At 47.3% G+C, this 20,913-nt stretch overlaps 1 protein-coding gene across 1 annotated transcript in view; it reads right to left on the bottom strand.

Moving 5' to 3' along the window:
* DNAH12 (dynein axonemal heavy chain 12) overlaps positions 1–20,913 on the bottom strand; it is a 1,291,066-nt gene that overhangs the window by 327,305 nt on the left and 942,848 nt on the right. The window contains exons 54-55 of the mRNA XM_086939114.1: positions 7,382–7,529; positions 7,105–7,250 (exon numbers count right to left, since the gene is read on the bottom strand). Of these exons, the coding sequence (XP_086795240.1) occupies positions 7,105–7,250; positions 7,382–7,529 (294 nt within the window). The remainder of the gene's footprint in view (positions 1–7,104; positions 7,251–7,381; positions 7,530–20,913) is intronic.

The raw sequence follows: 20,913 nt of genomic DNA, 5'->3' as shown, positions 1-20,913 counted from the left end.
ACCTGGAGCTTGGAAAGGTGGGTAAGAACCCACAGACTGACCCTTCAGAGGTTCTGGATTCACCTCCTCTTCCACAGGTGGATGTGTCATAGACATCGAGCCCTCATTCAAAGGGACCTCTTCATCCTCTCAAGCCGGAGACGGCGCCTGAGATGGATTCGAAACCGGAGCCGGAGATTGAACCTGTGACTTCGAAGGCGAAGCCTCACCTTCTGGATCCAAGACCTCTGCTGATGGAGACACTACATCCTTTCCATTTCTCCTCTTAGGCGACTTCGGTCTCGAGTCTGACTCCTTACCGGAGTGATGTTGAGATCCATGCCTTCGCTTCTTATGCTTATTTTTCGATTCTGAAGCATGATCGGATGACGACCTTGAAGGCGACTCCGCACGGGATCTTGACCTCGACCTTCTCAAACGCGATCTGAAGTCTTCTTTTCTTTTCTTCCTCTCAACTTCGCCACCAGAAGTTTAGTTTCCCTCTCACGAAGTGCCTTCGGGTTCATTTTCTTACACGAAGAACAGCCTTTGACATCATGGTCCGAACTCAGGCACCAGATACAATCCTCGTGCGGGTCCGTGATCCACATCATTTTGCCGCACTCTCTACATGGCTTGAACCCGGTCTTCTTAGTCGACATCTTCAGCGAGACAAAGAAGCAAGAAAACAGAGAAAACAGTAACAAAGTTACCAACAGCTACAGAGATTCCCCGAAACCGTTAGCGTCGACGACGCGGAAAAAAGGGAACTGACGTCATCACGCCGGCGTGGGACTATTATGGTGTCGGTGACGTCAGCGGAGTCACGCGCGATGCCGTGCCTCTGTGACGTCGCCCACGTCGGCGCAAAGCTACAAAAAGAATTTCCGAATGTTGCTGACGCAAGGGGATATTCACAAGTTGAGGAATCCACTGGCAGATGTATCTATCATAATTTTTTTTTATTAAGCATACAATGAATTTTATCACCGATAGAAGCTGCGGTACTCCTGCGCCAAATTGACCAAGCTAATGTAAAAAAAGTCCTTGAGTTAGTAGATAATAGCATTAATACACTGTCTTCCCGTATATATACTTTGGATAACATTGTGTGGTCTGTCATTGATATTCTACAACATGACGTGTTTGTTTTGTATCATGGTCAAAATCAATTGCTTTCTGTAATGCAGTTTGCATGGATGGTGCAAACACTCAAAAATGGAAAAGTGCCTTGTGATTATTTGAATGCTTATGGACTGTTTTTGCAGTTTAATTGACTGATGCACAGAAATTAATGTCAATGAAAGGCGCAACATAGACATTGTTACATATTAAATAATTAGAAACGTTACCATTTTCTGTAGGAGAGACTGATTCAGCTGTATGGTTAATGCATGGGGTTCCCATCTCACTATTTCAGTTCACGGCCTGCATGAAACACTTTCCAGTTGGGAGGTTTGAGCTCCTCAGCAGTACATTTATTAATGAATTGTGGTCGTTACCTTTCACATACAGATGACAAGGCGCAGATAAGGAAGTTTTCCTTACAGGGGAGGTTTACAATTCCACAGTGGGCCTTTCCCTAAACTGTAAACAAGTTAAATTGCATGGCGTCTGTAACGCTTTGGCCACTAATCTGGCTTGTTTTTTTAAAAGGTACACCGGTCCCAGCTATTATTCCTACACTAACTTTGCTTTCTAACGGCAGTCATCTGATTTTGAACAACCACTATTGCAGCAGCTTATGGGCCGGCATCCCGTATATAGTAACGCTTTCACAACGAGTTACATGTTGTGGCAATGTCCTGTTTGGATCCCCACATGGGATTTTAGATAGTTCGCTTTGGCCTTCCATTCCAATTTTGAAAACATTTCAATAAACTAAGCAGACTTAAAGCGCTATTGTTTCAACAAGAAGTGGGTCTTACATCAGCGCGAGAGACCTTCGAATTGCAGGTGGCAATAAATGCAAGTGAGATACACTCGCTGCTAAACACAAATCTCCCACTCCATTTTGGAGAATGAATACACCAAATATTTAATGCGTCTGATACAGAGGGCCTTGCCCACTTTTTTAAACATGTGGAATCCGTCCTTGTTTCTTCCTTTCAGACTATTTTGGGAATAATACCAGCCTTTATCCATTCTTTTTTTTCCAGCACCTTCTGAGGGTTCCCCTGGTGCTCCTGTTGGTTTGTGGCATGCTGGTTCTCCTATTATTGCTTCGCAATGGATGCTCGATTTGTGGAGCTGCCAAACCAAGACCAACTGCATCTGTACCGTAATCGCATGTGGCAGCTGTTTGGTTCTATGCCAGTAACATCTTTTGCCATTGACTATCTGTTATGCCTACTTCACCTGCATGCAACCTGTGTTTTACTGCCTCCGGTGCCCTTTTCAATGGGCCCTGGATATCTGTCTCTCCAATACCACACACGCTGCCCAGATTTACGATCTGCTATTGGGTCTGTTGAAGGCCCATGATCAGACATGTGCATGGGTAGGCGCCTGTTGTGTGATCCTCTTCTTGGACCAACAGCAGACTTGAGTACCTGCGCCAGTGCACAGCGCCTCACTGAACAGAGTTTCATCAAAGTTGCTGCAGGTTGCCCTGGCATGCTCCTAACAGCTTCGGATTATGAGAAGCATGTGTGCTCTTTCTATCTGCTCAAAAGGATGGCATGCCTTTTTAATATAAAATGAACAAACAACATTCTGGAGTACATGGCTTTCCGCTTTTCCTGCTGCATTTTTGACCCCGAAGAGTAACTATGAACGGATTAATGAATGTTTTTGAGTGTCCTATTGGTGGGATTTTCCAACTGACAATTTTAATTCGGCTTCATGACTGTCCTAATTGGCAAACCACTTAAGACGCTTTGCCACTGTTTATTTTATGTTTTGTCTTAACTTAGAGCTAATGACCTGGCCAAGGGGAGGGTGTCATGTAGCTGGTGGGGACATTGTCATTTTTCACTTACTTCAGCATGAACATCGTTGCAGCTTGCCTGCTGCTTTTGCGCACATTACTATACATCTTTATTTTTGCAATATTTCAATGACTGCTTTCACTTGAGAACTCATTGCTGTGTTCACACTTTGCATGTTCCTGGGATTTTGACTGAACATTATGTGCAAGATCGAACAACAATGCCCCTTGTTATTTTGTTCTGGCCAGACCGTAGCTCTTAGACAAAACATACCGATGCAGCTGTTGCTTGGACAACGTACACAAATTAGCTGGGAGACACTTGGAGAGGGACCTTTTCAGGGAGAAAAGCGAGACAGCACCTGTGATGTAGATCTACCATATATAGGCTGAGTTATGGGGTCAGCTGACAAAGCCCAGAGATCTTCGAATATATAATAATACTGCTTCTTAGCAAGGGGAGGGAGGATAGGCTCCCCAGTGTTTTTACGATGACATCTCCCTTCATTATTCCCTGAGCAATTACACCATCTGAATCCATCAAGAACGTGACTATAAATTGTACATCTCTAGGTTTGGGTGTATACTTTACAACTTTATTTACTAACTCAATGAGTGCTCAAAGTCAAGTCTATAGAAAGTTATTGTTTCTTTTCCTGCAATATTCATTTGTCTCAGGTATCACAATTGCCTTAGGAAATACAGATGTATCTACCATATATAGGCTGAGGTATGGGGTCAGCTGACAAAGCCCAGAGATCTTCGAATATATAATAATACTGCTTCTTAGCAAGGGGAGGGAGGATAGGCTCCCCTGTGTTTTTACGATGACATCTCCCTTCATTATTTATGAACTAGCTGCTATGCTGACTATATTTGTATTATGCATTTTCCTGCTTGTTGTGGCATGTATACTGCATGTTAGGGCACGTTAGTTAAAATAAATCTTTAAAACTATTTTGTGAAAGGGTGCTTCTCGTTACCGCGATTCCTGAGAGATCTGGGAGTGTTGTATTCTGGGGTGTCTAATCATTTGCTTCTCTGTGAGTGAGTAGGAGAGCAAGTGAGACACTTTAGCTAGTCGGTCCTGGGCTCAAGGGTACTTAGGTGGTGGTATGACTCAGTCTCCATATTCACCTAGGTCCTATAATCCTACACATAGTTCTGTTTTGTGTGTAGAATCCCTGCAACAATGCCCTTAATTGAAGTGTGAAAGAACATCTAAGAGGTTTATAAAATTTGAGCATGATCGCAGGATTTTGCTCCAAAACCTCAACCTTGAGATAAAGGGGGTCCACGAAGTTCAATGCTGTGGATCATCTGGAACTTGAAAGAAAGCAGTGAGGTGACAATATGATAAAGGATCTCTCTGGAAACACTTACACCACACAAATGTCCACAAACCAAACAGGTGTTAAATGAAACAGTCCTCACAAACTATGTCACCTTTACTATCTTCATCATCTCTAACATCCAACACAATAAAGCCTCTGTTCACTCTCACTAGCTAAAGTCAAATGTTAGACCAGACAGAACTAATCCCTGGTGTCTCACGATGCAGCCTTGTCTAAAAATAAAGGATCCCCCATGCTGCAACTTACGAGGATTTACAATTGCTGATGAAGGCTCAAAAGCTGCAAATACAAACCTAAAAGAACTTAAAAAAAGACCTATTCAAGCCCAAACACTCATGTTATGTTGTTAGTAAGCTGGACCAAGCAGATTCTGTAGACTCCGCCATCTGGTGCCAATTACCATGCTAGCAGTGTGCCATGTACATATACAAGATCCACTTTTGAATGTGATCCAAAATAAACCCACGTTCAAAGAGTCTCATTGTAAACAGCAAGACATGCGATGACTTGGTGGCGACTTCAAAATTAATGACCTATACACAATGTGAAATATAAACGCTCATTGCCCCTTTATCAAAGATATGAAGATTAAGAACCAAATTAACGATCATCTAATAGACTAATTAAAAATATTTCTAGAGCCGCAAGTTTTGAAAATGGGAAAACCCTTTGCAGCAAATACTGTGTTGGTTTACAACATGGGTGAGTTGGTTCTAGAGAAAAGATCAAACTTCGAAACATTAAAAAGAGCCCACATCCATGAATGGGAAGTCAAGAAGTATGTATTATCACTGGATATCATAAACAAGATGTACTTGATGCCCTACCAGTGAGAGGAAAAAACATCTAAACTGAAACCGATTTTGCATGGCTGAATTGGCATGCCTAATTCTGCTCTGTTTCCATTATTGTTGTTCTAATTCAAATTAGGAATATGATAAATTTGTATAGCACTATCACTATCAAGAGTCTCAGAATTCTCCACCCTTTTCTTGACCATGTTTTATTAAAATTCTTGATCGGACCTTCCAGCCATTGCGCATGACAGGTTCTTATCTGTTATTTGCTGCTCCCCACTTTTTCTATGAAAAGGCTACCAGGTCAAAATCTTTTTGAGACAAAAGTGAAATCTGAAAGGTAGGTGGAAAAAGATCAAGAAAAGTGCAAGGCGGGCTCGACAACTGGTAGAATAAATCTTGTAATGCTCCAGAAAAAGGTGGGTGTCCTCAGACATAATTACATATTATCTCCTTCCCCTCTCTTGGGCTGTTCTGAAGCAATCCCCGGCCTTCTATTTCTTCAGATAATATTTATTATTTAGGTATCATTTTCAGAAATGGATAAGGGTATTTGGCAGACTTGTCTATTTCTCCTTGGTATAACCTAAAGAATCCTTGAATTGTCCCTTGCTCTGCATTCATTCAATATTTGTTGATGCTTTATTAGCTTAACTATCATTTGCATGTTGCTGATGAGTGGCAATCTTACATTCAAAGGGTGTAGATATAGCAACAAGGCAATTTCATAGGAGGCAGAAAAATACAGCTCGTTTACAGCACTGTTAAATTCCCACCTGATCAACTGAAAGGTGAGAGGGCATCAGGAAGAGCCAACTGTTAAAGCCCAATGGTATGTGGACAATACGGCTGTCAGAACCACTCCCAATTATCTAACCAACACAGGCCAATAAAAACACACACACACACACTCACACTCACCTTTATGGCACTGCCACAAAACGAATAATGCATGTACATAACAATAGTTACTGTCAGCATTCAAAGCAGTGATATTGGCAGAGCCAGTTTATCCATTCCATTGTAGCCAAGTGCATGAAGCTGCCCAGAAAGCAATCTCAACAATGTGGTCAGATCCCAAATTGCCTTTTACTAAAAGATAAAGACTCAAAAAGTAACCTACAACTAGAAAAAAGTGTTAGTACTACATATACACAATTGAATTATATGTTCAATTTCTTGGTTAAAGTTTATGTATTCAAATGCTCTGAACTCACCAAAGATGTTATGCATGTTGGGTACATTGAATTGGTACACCTTAAATAGCTGGTATGCCCCTTTCTCTTATCTGGATTAAGCCGATTCAATGAGATTCTTACAACTACTAATCTTAACCCCTGGATCAGAATGAAAGCCTCTTTGAAGTCCTAAGGGTACTTAATGGTATCCCCAATCACCATTGACTAAGGGGAAAAACGCCCTGTGATAGGGCAGACCAACACTACAATAAAAGCCACTTGCAGGGTAACAGTTAATGTGTTATATATATCAGGTGTTTAAAAAGTGTTATATCTTGGTAAAACCTGAAGAGATTTCAACGTTGTGCACTAAATTATTAAATGAAGATACTTGGATTTGAAGCATCTCATGGACAGAACTTTCCCTATATTCAGAATTGGTAAAATGTGTGCTGCACAATAAGTAACATTGTTATTGGTAAGCACCCACCCTCATTGAAGGCTTTGAGTTGCAAAAACATAATTTACTTTCTTGTGTGTTCTCAGAGGTACAGTCTTGGTTTTTTCTGCTACAAGCTTGCAGAAAAAATGAGAAACTATTGAGGCTATGATGTTTAAAAAAAGGAATAAGCATTTTAAGAGGTTTTAAATTCCTTTTTGTATAGAAGAAACTCTGGCACATTTGAAGGTGCTCATGCGACATATGAAAATGTATCACTTATCAAAGAATCAATAAGATCCCTACAGTTTAGTGTATCAACTTTTAAACTAGTGCTACATATAAATTGTATATAAAGGGTAAATACATTTCTTAAGTGTTTCTTTCCATTAGCTCCTGGCAGTATTCACGTCTTTAGATTACTTACCAACGCCTAGCGTTGCCAACAATCACACCATTGTCGATAGAAAAGTTATCAGTTGGTAACCCAGCAATGTTCCACGCTCTGATCTTTATTGGATCTCCAAGAGTCTTACTGAGAGAATAATCCTCTGAACCAGGGATGTGCTTGCTCTAAAAGGAACACATTATTTTTTTAATTATTGCACATAATATTATGTGGAAAGAAAGAACAAACTTGTTTGACCGATATCCATTTGTTTCTGTACCATGTTTCCATGAAGTGTTGGAAAAAAACAGCATACCTTGCACAAATGACTCCAATCCTTGATACATTCCTGTCGAAAACCAGCCGTGAAAGCACCAAGGTAAGCGATAACTCCCGCTGATATAAGAACATCGCCTGTCAAGTTATCATATGTGTGTTGAAGATCATCTGCAGCCTTTGACCATCTATGGTTGAAAATGAAATGGTGTTACTTCACTGAGTCAAGGGACTACTTATTATGTACGACAACGATCAAGGGGTTACATTGACAACTCTTTGGGTCTCGTGTGCCACTCAAAAAATCCTAACACCTGATTAGTCTGTTATGTAATTAAATGTGCATAGTGAAGTTTCACTCTTCAAAGACACTCGCTGAACATACTGCATCACTCCTCAAATCCTGGTTAGCCAGATGATTGCACTGTACATGTTACTGGCAGAATCTTTTCAACCTACAGCAATAGGGGTAGGGCAGTTGAAGGTGTAGCTTTGGAAGACAGGGTCCGTTAGAATGTGGCTACAAAAAGGATTTGGAATGTATGTGTTTTGAAGCTAGAGTAAACAATTTTCATTGCTTATCATGTTAGAAACACACTCATGATGTAGTTTTTTTAGATAAATACATAAATATCTATGAATGAAATGGAACATTTAAATAATGGTTCCAGAATGCAGTGCATATTTCAGAATACAGTGCACAATTTTAACAATTAGTACAACCTGAGAAAACTGTTATCAGTCACAAATCTAAAAATAAAATCCACACAATGACATGAGCTAAAAGAACAAGTTACTTACCTTCGTTAACGATATATCTGTAAGAAACAGTAGTTAGTATTAGATTCCTTACCTTAGAATATCCCCAGGCGTCAGTCTGGATCCGGAAACTTTTGCGTAGCAGTACCCCTGCGCGTCGGTAGGCGTCGTCTGCAGGCGTCCCCTGCGACTCCGCATCCGTCGTCGGCGTCGTGCGCCGTGATGACGTCGCTGGAGTATATAGACGCCGCCTCCGCGCGCTGACGTCAGTTCTTTGTACACAGCTTTTCCGCGCCAGAACACGCAGAGCCATGTGAGAACCATCACTGGTGCCATTTGAAACTAGGGCCCTGATTGGGATGTCCTTAACCCTAGGTATCAGTTCGCAGAACGGGGAGGATGGGTGGGGCGGTAAGGAATCTAATACTAACTACTGTTTCTTACAGATATATCGTTACCGAAGGTAAGTAACTTGTTCATCTGAAAGAAACAGGTTAGTATTAGATTCCTTACCTTAGAATAGATACCCCAGCAATACCAACCCCGGTGGTGGGTCTGCGAACCAATACAATCCTACACCAGAAAGTCCTGGAGGACCGAACGGCCAAAGAAGCCATCCCTCCGGACTTGACTGTCCAGGCAGTAGTGCCTCGCAAAAGTGTGCAGCGAGGCCCACGTAGCCGCCTGGCAAGTGTCCTGCAAAGGGACTCCCCGGCCCAGGGCAGTAGTAGCCGCCGTGGCCCGAGTGGAATGGGCCCTCAGTCCAACAGGAGGCTCCTTCCGAGCCAAAGAGTAGCACGCTTTGATGCATAGAACGACCCACCGCGAGATGGTCCGTTTATGTACCGCCCGTCCCTTCTTCACACCCACGTAGCCAACAAACAGTTGGTCATCTACCCGGAACTGGCGTGTGCGATCCATATAAAATGAAAGCGCACGTTTTGGGTCCAGACGATGGAGCCGCTCTTCATCCTTTGAAGGATGCGGAGACGGGAAGAAGGAAGGGAGGGTGATGGACTGCCCGATGTGAAAAGCAGAGACAACTTTGGGCAGGAAAGAAGGTCTAGTTCTCAAAACCACCTTGTCAGGATGAATGGACAGGAAAGGAGGTTCGACAGAAAGAGCCTGGAGCTCACTCACTCTCCTGGCAGAGGTGATGGCAACCAGGAAGGCCGTCTTTAAAGTCAGGAGACGGAGAGGACAGGAATGAAGGGGCTCAAAGGGAGCACACATCAAGAAGGTGAGAACCAGGTTCAAGTCCCACTGAGGCATCACAAACGGAACAGGTGGATACATGTGTGTGATGCCCTTCAAGAATCTTGTTACAATGGGGGACTTGAACAAAGAAGGTTGATCAGGCAGCCTCAGAAAGGCCGAAAGGGCAGAAAGGTAGCCCTTGATAGTGCCCAGAGCAGAGCCCTGCTGGGCAAGAGAAAGAAGGAAGAGAAGAACCTCAGAAAGAGGGGCAGAGAGAGGATCCACAGCCTTTGCTGTGCACCATGCCACAAACTTGTTCCACCGACAGGCGTATACCGATTTCGTGGAGGAAGCCTGGCTGCCAGAATCACATCACAGACTTCAGGAGGCAAGTCAAATGGCCTCAACTGCCGCCGCTCAATCTCCACGCATGGAGGTGGAGGCTGGACAGGTTCGGGTGGAGGACTGTCCCCTGCTGCTGCGACAGAAGGTCCTCCTGAAGGGGCAGGCGGATCGGGGGACCGACTGACATGCTGAGTAGCTCGGGATACCAGTACCTTCGAGCCCAGTCCGGAGCCACAAGGATGACTTGGGCCCGGTCGCGCCTGATCTTCTTCAGCACTCTGGGCAGAAGTGGTATAGGCGGAAAGGCGTATAACAGACCGCAACTCCACTCGCGCCGAAAGGCGTCGCAGTGCGAGTGCCGTCTTGGAAACTCCAACGCGCAGAACTGATGACATTGCGCGTTCTCTTCTGTGGCAAATAGATCTAACCAAGGCTCTCCCCATTGCCGAAAGAGGCCTTGCGCCACGCCCGAGTTCAGACGCCATTCGTGATCCATCGAGCACCGACGGCTGAGTTTGTCCGCCCTGGCGTTCAGAGAACCTGCCAGGTGTTGAACCGTCAGAGTCACTCCCTGACGTTCCAGCCATTGCCAGAGGTGCAGAGCCTCCTGGCAAAGGGTCCACGACCCCACCCCGCCCTGCTTGTTGCAGTACCACATGGCGGTGGTGTTGTCCGTGAACACCTGCACTACACTCCCGTTGACAAAGGGGAGGAGTGCTTTCAGTGCCATACGAATCGCCCGGAGCTCCAACAGGTTGATATGGAGCCGGGACTCCGCTGGAGACCAGATGCCTCTGATCTCTGCCTCTCCCAGTTGGCCTCCCCAGCCCTGGAAGGACGCGTCCGTCACAACAACGTGCTCCGGTTGGGGAAGGGAGAGGGATCTGCCTCTGACCCAATCGCGGTCCGTAAGCCACCACTGCAGTTGTCTTGCAGTGCCCTCTGAGATCAAGACATGGTCGGACAGGTTGCCCTGATGCTGGGCCCACTGAAACTTCAGGTCCCACTGCAGAGCCCGCATCCGCCACCGGGCGTGATGCACCAGAAGGATGCAGGAGGCCATCAGCCCCAGCAGCCGCAGCGTCAACCTGACCGAAACCCGGGATAACGGCTGAAAGATGGGAATCAAAGCCTGTATATCCTGGACCCGCCGTTCTGGAGGGTAAACCCGAAACTGCGCTGAGTCGAGAACGGCTCCGATGAAAAGGAGCTTTTGAGAGGGGCACAGGTGTGATTTCGGCACATTGATGGAAAACCCCAGCTCGTGCAGGAGGTCTGCCGTCATCTGAAGGTGGTGGACGACTGTCTGGGGCGAGCCCGCCTTCAACAACCAGTCGTCTAGGTAGGGGAAGACTGAAACCCCTAACCTGCGCAGATGGGCTGCAACCACCGCCATCACCTTTGTGAACACCCGTGGGGCGCTGGTAAGGCCGAAGGGGAGCACGATAAACTTAAAGTGCTCATGGCCTACCGTGAACCGCAGGTAACGCCGGTGGGCCGGCAGGACGGGGATGTGAAAGTACGCATCATGCAAGTCCAACGCTACCATCCAGTCTTGCGGGTCGAGAGCAGCCAAGACCTGAGCCAAAGTCAACATCTTGAACTTCTCCTTCCGGAGGAAGCCGTTGACGCTCCTTAGATCCAAGATAGGACGTAGGCCCCCTTTGTCCTTATTGGGCACCAGAAAGTAGTGGGAATAGCAACCACGTCCTACTTCTGGCCCAGGAACGCACTCGATGGCCCCCTTGGCCAAGAGGGCCGTAACTTCCTCCTGCAGAAGTGTCAAGTGGTCCCCCGACACACGGTGGTTCTGCGGTGGCATGGCTGGAGGAGTGGTCTTGAAGGGGAGGGAGTAGCCCCTTCGGACGAGCTGCAGCACCCACCTGCCCGCTGTTATCGTGCGGCAGTGGGAGAGGTGATGGCGAACCCTGCCACCCACCGGCGTCACATGGGCCTGAAAGCACGGACTAGTAGGATTTAGTGGCGGATGCTGCGGGGGGAGGTGTGGTCTGACCTCGCCGCTGTCCCCGACCGCCACCACGGCGGTTTCCACGGCCGCCGCCGCGTTGATAAGTCTGTTGCGGCGCGTGGCTGGTAGCACGTGTGGGACCGCCCCTTCCTTGGCCACGAAAGGAGCTAAACAAACCCGTCTGCTGGCGCTGGGTCGAGAGACCCAAGGACTTGGCCGTGACCCTGGAGTCCTTGAAGCGCTCCAGCGCGTGGTCCGCTTTGTCGCCAAACAGGCGACTGCCATCAAACGGCATGTCCATCAATGCATTCTGGACATCTGCCGAGAAGTTGGCGGATCTCAGCCAGGCGTGGCGACGAATCGCCACCGTCGTGGACATCGCTCTGCCCAGTGAGTCGGTCATATCAAGACCACACCTGATGGAGTATCTTGCTGCGTCCCGGCCTTCAATCATAGCCTTCCCGAGCTTAGCCCGTACCTCCGGCGGGCATTCAGGCAGCAGGTCCGCAACCGTATCCCACAGAGAGTGGGTCTAGCGGCCCAAGAGGCACGCGGTGTTGCAAGACCGCAGTCCCAGACTCAAGGACGAAAAGACCTTTTTGCCATACTGGTCGTACCTCTTAGATTCCCTGTCGGGCGGGGCCGACGGGAATGCGGTTTGGGAAGTGGAGGCCTGGATCACCAGACTCTCAGGGGTGGGATGGGTGGACAGAAACTTGGGGTCGTCCGAACACGGACGGTGGCGTCTGGCCACGTTCCTGTCAACAGACGAACCTGAAGCGGGCCTGGACCACGTGCCCAAAAGAACGTCAGTTAAGGCCTCGTTGAACGGCAGCAGTGGCTCCTGTGGGCATGACTGCGGTTTGAGGACCTCAGTGAGGATGTTAGTCCTCACGGCCGCGACGGGGAGCACAAGGTTTAGGGCCTTGGCAGCCCTCATCAACACCACTGAATAAGCTGCCCCCTCCTCCGAAGCCACGGTAGGAGGTGAGACAAAGCCAGGGTTGGGGGAGTCGTCCAGACCACTGGCGTCACCCAAGTCACACGTCCAGTCCACGTCGTACTGACACTCACGGGTCAGAGGGTCCTCAGACCCCTCCCACTCCTCTCCGTAATCTACATCTTCACCATATTCGGAGTCAACAATGTAGACCGGCTCCTCGGGGTTCACAGGCCCCATCGGCGTCGGACGACGCCGGTCCAACTCCGCGTCCGGCGCCGGAGAGGGAATGGGGACGGTGCCGCCCGAAGCCGGCGCCGGAGAAATGGCGCCGCGCGGGGGCGGCGCCTGGCGTTGCCCCGATGGAATCGGTGCCGGAGAGGTCGGTTGACCAGCCGGCGTCGACCCTGAGGGCCCCTTCGGCGCCGGGATCGGAGCCGTCGACGGATCCGGGGCCGGAGCACCTGACGGCATCGAGGCAGGATCACCCGAACCGCTAGGGCCCCCGGACGGGACCACAGGGCCCGAAGGCGCCGCAGAACCCGCCGGAGGAGACAGAGCCCTCATGGCCATGAGGAACGCCTCTATCTCCTCGGGCGACGCGCCTTGCCCAGGGACCGCATGGTATGGAGCAGGCCGCGTCGGCGACTGACGCGGAGCCGCGGGGTGGGGTCACCCGAACCCCCGGCCGCATCGCGCAAGCGTCGGGGGGAGTCGGGGGTACGATGACGACGCCCCGACTTCTTGTGCTTCCTACCTGAGGAACCAGAGGAATGGTGACGACTTCCGGAGCGGCGACTGCTCCGCGACCGCTCCCTCGATCGCTCCCTTGACCTCCGGCCGGACCGGGACCGCTCTCGACGCGGGGCCGACACCCGGAGCTCGAGCAGCTTGCGGGACCGCTCCCGTCTAGCTTTATTCGTCAAGGCCCGGCAATCGACGCAGGAGTCCACGTCGTGGTCGGGGCCCAGGCACCGGAGGCAGAGTCGGTGATGGTCTGTGACCGACATTGTACGGTCACAGTCATCACAATTCTTAAAACCGGGCATCCTACCGGCACCGTAGAAGAGTTCAAAAAAGATCAAAGATCAAAAACTTGGTCAAAAGACCGGAGTGCTGCACTTCTCGGATCTGCGCTAACTGGCGCGGAAAAAAGAAGAACTGACGTCAGCGCGCGGAGGCGGCGTCTATATACTCCAGCGACGTCATCACGGCGCACGACGCCGACGACGGACGCGGAGCCGCAGGGGACGCCTGCAGACGACGCCTACCGATGCGCAGGGGTACAGCTACGCAAAAGTTTCCGGATCCAGACTGACGCCTGGGGATATTCTAAGGTAAGGAATCTAATACTAACCTGTTTCTTTCAGATATATTTAAATCAGACATAAATAATAATAGCACTATCCAATTATGAAACCATTTTATATGCCGGGAACTCATTCTAGAAGGTTCAACGTTACACAAAGTGTCTGGCATCCTGAAGGGTTTACACACTTAAAAAATCAAACCATTCACTACAGGATACAATATGGCTGATCTAGAAACACAAATAAATATACTATGGTTTAAGTGAAAATAATAGCCAATTTAAACATATGAAACATAGACAAAGTTTGCATGTATGGAATTAGCGTGAGTGGACCCAGTGCAGACCGGGACTGTGTACGCGGTTAGAAAAATATTCATCAGTGCATACACAGAAAAGAAACACAGAGCAGTGATTCTACTGCCACCCTGTTTGTGTGGAATGCATATTAGGGGAGCTAATGGTTCCTAAAAGGGTAGGTTAAGTCTTTGACCATGCATAAAATAAAAATGGTGTTCTTCAATTGATGAAAAAAGTTTAGAAAACAGGGAGACATTTCTGTCTACCCTCAGACGACCAGTAGTCTTTGTGGCTGAAAACAGAGTTTCCAAGGCATGAGGACCAACAATAGGTGCTGATTAAACTATACATACTCTGATGACATACCAGGGACCACATAAAACTAAAGGAAACACAATTATCTTCAGGAGAAAGTATGATTCTGTAGCCGAGCTATAATCATGGAAAAATCCCTGGGATTGTTCCCTGAGCAATTACACCATCTGAATCCATCAAGAACGTGACTATAAATTGTACATCTCTAGGTTTTGGTGTATACTTTACAACTTTATTAACCTCATAGCTGCTATTAAACATCCCTCCCCAGTGCTGCGCTGTCCATTGGAACTAGTGCTGAATGGACGTCCAATGGTCGTGCGCAGCACTGGGGAGGTAGTGCTGCCGTCGGCCAACGCACCGAGGCAGCACTTAAGGGGTTAACTAACTCAATGAGTGCTCAAAGTCAAGTCTATAGAAAGTTATTGTTTCTTTTCCTGCAATATTCATTTGTCTCAGGTATCACAATTGCCTTAGGAAATACAACTGTGTACTCTTAAAGATCTTAAAGAGAGCCCTACGAAACAATTCCCGCACAATTATGGTCAGCCATTTAATTCCCTATAATATCGTACTCTGAGCGCAGCGAAAGCAGCTCAAATACAAATGTTTGCAACTTTGTGAGCCCCGGCATACCTCTTAGAGTTCTTTATACAACGAGTCTAGGCTCTTTTGTCTTACACCTACAGTTTCTCAATAAAAGTGCATAAGGATACCCAGGCCCACCCAAAGTCTCATGATTAAATAAAGTGGGTCCACTATGTTCCCATGGACTTTTAATTCCAGTTGGGCAGGCAAATCCTATTACTTCACAATTTTGAATTGCATAGGTACTTGTAATATAGACCCTGGTGGCAAAGTCCTTCAGTGCAAAGATTGCTCAGGACATTATCAACTAAGGTAACTTCTTTCTGCAGGACACAGGATCTCTCTCTTTGAATAATCCCTTCCTAGGTTCTAGACTGGATTTAGAAGCTTTTTCATTGCATCATTTGACTCCAATGTCAGGAAGTGCCAAATGGCACAACTTCAACAGAAGTTGTATAAGCACTTTAAATAGCACCTACCCCTTTGTAATGCTAGTCCCATCCAAAACATTTCTACACCTCTATCGGGGGCATAGGTCATAGTTAGCTCAGGTACCTATAAGTACTGGAGATATATATGTATATATATTTACCTACTGGTGGTCGTCAGTAGGTAGTTATAGTTAGGACCTAGTTTCCATAGGAAAAGCGTTTTTTGATTTGCCAATATCTTTAGCTCTGTTTTGACGAATCTTCACAAAATGTTCAACACTAATGCCCTGCTCAGGTCAGCGCCTGTTTTGAAAGTATTGGGGTGATTCATCAAACGGGGGCCGAGAAAAAAGGGGGGTCCCAAAACGTGTTTTCTCCATGTTAATTTCCATAGGAAACTTTTGTTGCAGCTACAGATCGAACTGCTGAACGGAATTACACAAAGTTTGGCAGAAGGGTAGCTCTTGGTCGAGAGTGCACTCTTTTTGTTAAATGGTGTAAATCCGTTCAGTAGTTCCTGAGAAATTCATATATTTAGAAATATTAGTATCTGGTGACCGCAGTGAATCCGCAAACAGTTGCAGGCAGCACGACGCGCAGGTAGGGGGGTGGGCGGTCACTCAGGGGGAAAATAAAAATTAACTTACATTTGCCGGTCCGGTCCCGCGTCGTCTACTCTGCAACAGGAAGCAGCCGCAGGCAGCCTTCCTCTCCTCCCCTAACCAATCACAATGCTGCAATGGCAGCGTTGTGATTGGTCAGGATGGCGCCCAGCCAGGTGCCTATGGGGATGCCATTTTCTCCATGTAGGGTGCATGCAGCCTACATTGAGAAAATGCATGCAGCCTACATGGAGAAAATGGCAGAGTACGCATGACTGGTGTCAGCACCCACAACAGTGAGCTAGACACTCCTCCCCTGCCCACGGGCAGGAACGCCCACCCGCCCGCCCCCAACCAAACCCTTCTGCTTTCTCGCAGTGTGAGAAGCAGAAACATAAACTTGTATTTCTAATACCATTTTATGTTTCTGTTTCTCGCACTGCGAGAAAGCAGTGGAGCGACGCTCCTCCGCCCACATGGAGGAACAGCCTGTCCGCAAAACCTCATGATCTCGAGCATGATTCTGAATGGCTGCTAACAGTTCCAACCAGGAAGTGTTGGCAGCCATCTTGTGGCTCAGTTTAGCCTAGTCACAAGACAAAAAGGTGAAAAAACAAGAAAAAGGGGCAGGGTAGAAAATCTGTGACCCCCTAGCCCTGCTCAGGGGGTCCCCCAGGGACCCCAAGGACCAAAAAAAGCATTTTATTTTAAAAAGGTATGTGGGATTTGCTTATGGTCTACAAATCCTGCCAAAAATAGTTTTTTTTTTTTAAAGTGCAGGCTTATGCACTTTGTTTTCTTGAAGTCCCTGGGTGGGCCAGGTCCCAGGGGCAATGTTTAATTAAGGTGCAGGGGCCCATGGGGCCCGGGGACCACCTCCTCTCCTGAGCTTTAATCATTATGGGTGGGGGGCCTTGTGGGCCTCCCCAAGCCCTGCAGACCTCCACCTCCCCGGGGCTTTAATGTATTTAATAAACAGCTCCTGCCCCCCCCCCCACACTGCCCCGGGGACCATCCCCACCCTAGGACATACTTTTTTCAAATATGGGGGTTCATTTTGGACCCAGAGCCCCAGGAACCACCACCAAACCGGGCTATGCAAATGCTGCCCCCTTCAGAAGCCCTCCTTGGCCCTGGGGACCACCACCCCATATGGCCAGTTCCAGGGATGTCCCGCTGGTCCCGCCCTACCATAGCAAACTTCTGCTTCACTCCATGAAGCGAAGAAGAATGGCTTTAGAGCAAAGGGAGCAGCATGTCAGCTGTTCCCTTTGCCCAAAAGTAATGCCGGCTCTCGTAGGAGGCGGGGAGCTGGCAGGGACTGTGGGGGCATTGGGGCTGCTCTCGCAGTCCCCAGCGTAATGGCCATGCCCCTGGGTGATGGGGTCCCTGTCGTCAAAAAATAACCCGGGAAATGGGCCACTCTGCCCCTCTCTCCTTATTTAAAAATGTGGTGGAGGAGAAAGGGGGCATGGCCTGTGTCCACCTCTCAGCAATTCCACTGTGTGGGGCATACTGGAGGCAACAGGTAGGCTTGTTGGCCCCTAAGAACCCCCAGCAGCGAAGGGGAAGTCCATTCCCATCCAAGAGCGTGCAAGGGAACGTGTTCACAGAGTGGTGGGAAAAGGGGGCGATGCCTGCTATGAGATCTAAGCAATCATCCTGTGAAGGACTTACTAGAGGTAACAGGAGGGGTAGTTGGCCCCCCAAGGATGTCCTTGGGGGCCAACTACCCCCTCTGTTACCTCCAGTAAGTTCCACACTGTGGGACTGCTAAGAGGTCTTCGGAGGCCATGCCCCTTTTTCTCCACCACTATGCAAACGTGACTCCTGGCACACTCTGGTTGGGGATGAAGTCCACTTTACACCTGAGGGACTTTGGTGGCCAAGAAGTCCTCCTGGTAACTCCTGTAAGCCTTACGCAACGGAACTCCTGAGCACTGGTTGGAGACCCAGCCCCCTTTCTCCACCACTCTGCAAACGCGATTACTAGTTAAAGAAGCATGTGCAATGTAAAAGGTCTCGCATTTGCGAGAGTTAGAGCTATTGGGATTGTAAATGTAAAAGTTTTTTACTAATGTTTTTGGGAGTGCCGTGGATGTACGTTGTGTATAGTGGAATTAAGTGGTATGTTGTGAAGTGAAATTATGTGGATAGAAAGTATGTAGTATTTAGTACATAGCAATTATGTAGAGTGGGATTATGTGTTATGAGAGTAATTATATGGTATGGTAGTCTGTGTTGTGGAGTGGTAACCTCATGTTTAGACTTCCTCATTTCCATAGAGGCTAAACGATAACCTCAATGAGACTTAAAGAAGAAGGAACCACTGAGGAGCCCTTATGGACCTAGTCAGAGGTATCAACAGGGCCACTGGAATTATGCGACTGTTCGGCTGCACCAATTTTCGCATAATTATACATTTTCCGCATTTGCCACATAATCCAACATCTGCTGCATAATCTGCAGATTTGAACAAAAAAAACTTGTTTGTAGGTCACGTTACAGTGTGGTGGAAGGCCCTCTGCAAAGCTGGTATGGTCACCTGTTACTTGTTGGTAAATGGTGCGCAAACCACTCTTGCTTCTTTCTGTACCTCTCTGGCCTCTTTCTGCATTTTTCTTGCTTCTTTCTGCACCTATCTTCCTTTTTTCTGAACTTCTCTTGCCTCTTTCTGTACATCTCTTCTGCTTTCTGCACCTCTCTTGGTTCTTTCTGCACCTCTCTTGCTTCTTTCTTCGGCACCTCTCTTGCTTCTTTCTGCACCTCTCTTGCTTCTTTCTGCACCTCTCATACCTCTTTTGGCACCGTTTTCCCTCTTTCTGCACCTCTCTTGCCTCTTTCTGCACCTCTCTTGCCTCTTTCTGCACTTTGTCTAGCCTCTTTGTGTACCTCGCTTGCTTCTTTATGCACTTCTCTTGCCTCTTTCTCTACCCTCTTGCCTCTTTCTGTACTTCTCTTGCCCATTTCTGTATTTCTGTTGCTTCTTTCTGTACTTCTCTTGCCTCTTTCTGTATTTCTCTTGCTTCTTTCTGCAACGTTCTTCCTTGTTTCTGCACTTCTCTTGCCTCCTTCTGTACATCTCTTCTGCTTTCTGCACCTTTCTTGCTTCTTTCTGTACCTCTCTTGCTTTTTTCTGCACCTCTCTTGCTTCTTTCTGCACTTATCTTACCTCTTTCTGCTAACTTTGACCTCTTTCTGCACCTCTCTTGCCTCTTTGTGAACCTCTCTTGCCGCTTTCTGCACTTTTCTTGCCCCTTTCTGTATTTCTGTTGCTTCTTTCTGCACTTCTCTTGCCTCTTTCTGCACTTCTCTTACCCCTTTCTGTATTTCTGTTGCTTATTTCTGTACTTCTCTTGCCTCTTTCTGCACCTCTCTTGCTTCTTTCTGCATTTGTCTTGCCCGTTTCTGCACCCCTCTTGCCTCTTTCTATACCTCTGTTGGTTCTTTCTGTACTACTTTTGTTTTTTTCCATACCTCTCTTGCTTTTTTCTGCACCCCTCTTGCCTCTTTCTGCACCCCTCTTTCTACACCTCTCTTGCCTCTTTCTGCACCTCACTTGCCTCTTGTCTGCACTTCTCTTGCTTTTTTCTGCACCCTTCTTGTTTCTTTCTGCAACTCTCTCATCTCTTTCATCACTTCTCTTGCTTCTTTCTGTACCTCTGTTGCTTCTTTCAGCACTTCGATTCCTGCTTTCTGCACTTCTCTTGCTTCTTTCTGCACCTCTATTGCTTCTTTTTCTGCACTACTCCTGCCTCTTTCTGCACCACTCCTGCCTCTTTCTGCACCCCTCTTCTTGCCTCTGTCTGCAGCCCTGTTCCCTCTTTCTGCACCTCTCTTGCCTGTTTCTGTACCTCTCTTGACTCTTTCTGCACATCTCATGCTTCTTTCTCCACTTCTCTAGCCTCTTTCTGCACCTGTTGCTTCATTCTGCACTTCTCTTGCTTCTTTCTGTACCTCTCGTTTCTTTCTGCATCCCTCTTGCCTCTTTCTGCACCCCTCTTCCCTCTGTCTGCACCTCTCTTGCCTCTTTCTGCATCTCTTTTGCCTGTTTCTGCACTTTGTCTTGCCTCTTTGTGCACCTCGCTTGCTTCTTTATGCACTTCTCTTGCCTCTTTCTCTACCCTTACCTCGTTCTGCACCTCTCTTGCAAATTTCTACACCCTTCTTGCCTCTTTCTGTACCCCTCTTCCTTTTCTCTGCACCTCTCTTGCCTCCGTCTGCACCATTACATCTTTCTGCACCTCATTTGCCTGTTTCTGCACCTTTCTTGCCTCTTTCTGCACCTCTTGCTTCTTTCTGCAGTTCTCTTGCTTTCAGCATATATCTTCCTCTTTCTGGACTTCTGTTGCCTCTTTCTGCATTTTCCTGGTTTCTTTCTGCACCTCTCTTCCTCTTTCTGCACTTCTCTTGCATTTTTCTGCACTTCTCATGTTTCTTTCTGCACCTTTCTTCCTTTCTGTACATGTCCTACCCATGTAGGCATAGTTAGACATTAGCATTTAAAAAACCTTATAAATTCACTGAAAAAAACACAGGTTTCAGGGATGTTATAGTTAGTATTAGTATTAAAAAACCTTAGAAATTCACTGAAAAAAACACAGGTTTCAGGGACGTTATAGTTAGGTTGGCATTTCACTCACACAAAACCAGAGAAATTCAACCATAACTTGTGCCCCCGCAATGCACTACTGATGATGTCACATATTACATCACTTATGACATGGTCAGTGACATCAATCATGATATCATAGATGACATCTCAAATGACATCACTGATTACCTCACTGATATCATCCACTTAATCTCTGATGTAT

This window comes from Lissotriton vulgaris, chromosome 9 (genome assembly GCF_964263255.1).
Source record: "Lissotriton vulgaris chromosome 9, aLisVul1.2, whole genome shotgun sequence".
NCBI lineage: Eukaryota > Metazoa > Chordata > Amphibia > Caudata > Salamandridae > Lissotriton > Lissotriton vulgaris.
This window is presented reverse-complemented; position numbering and strand designations above follow the sequence as displayed.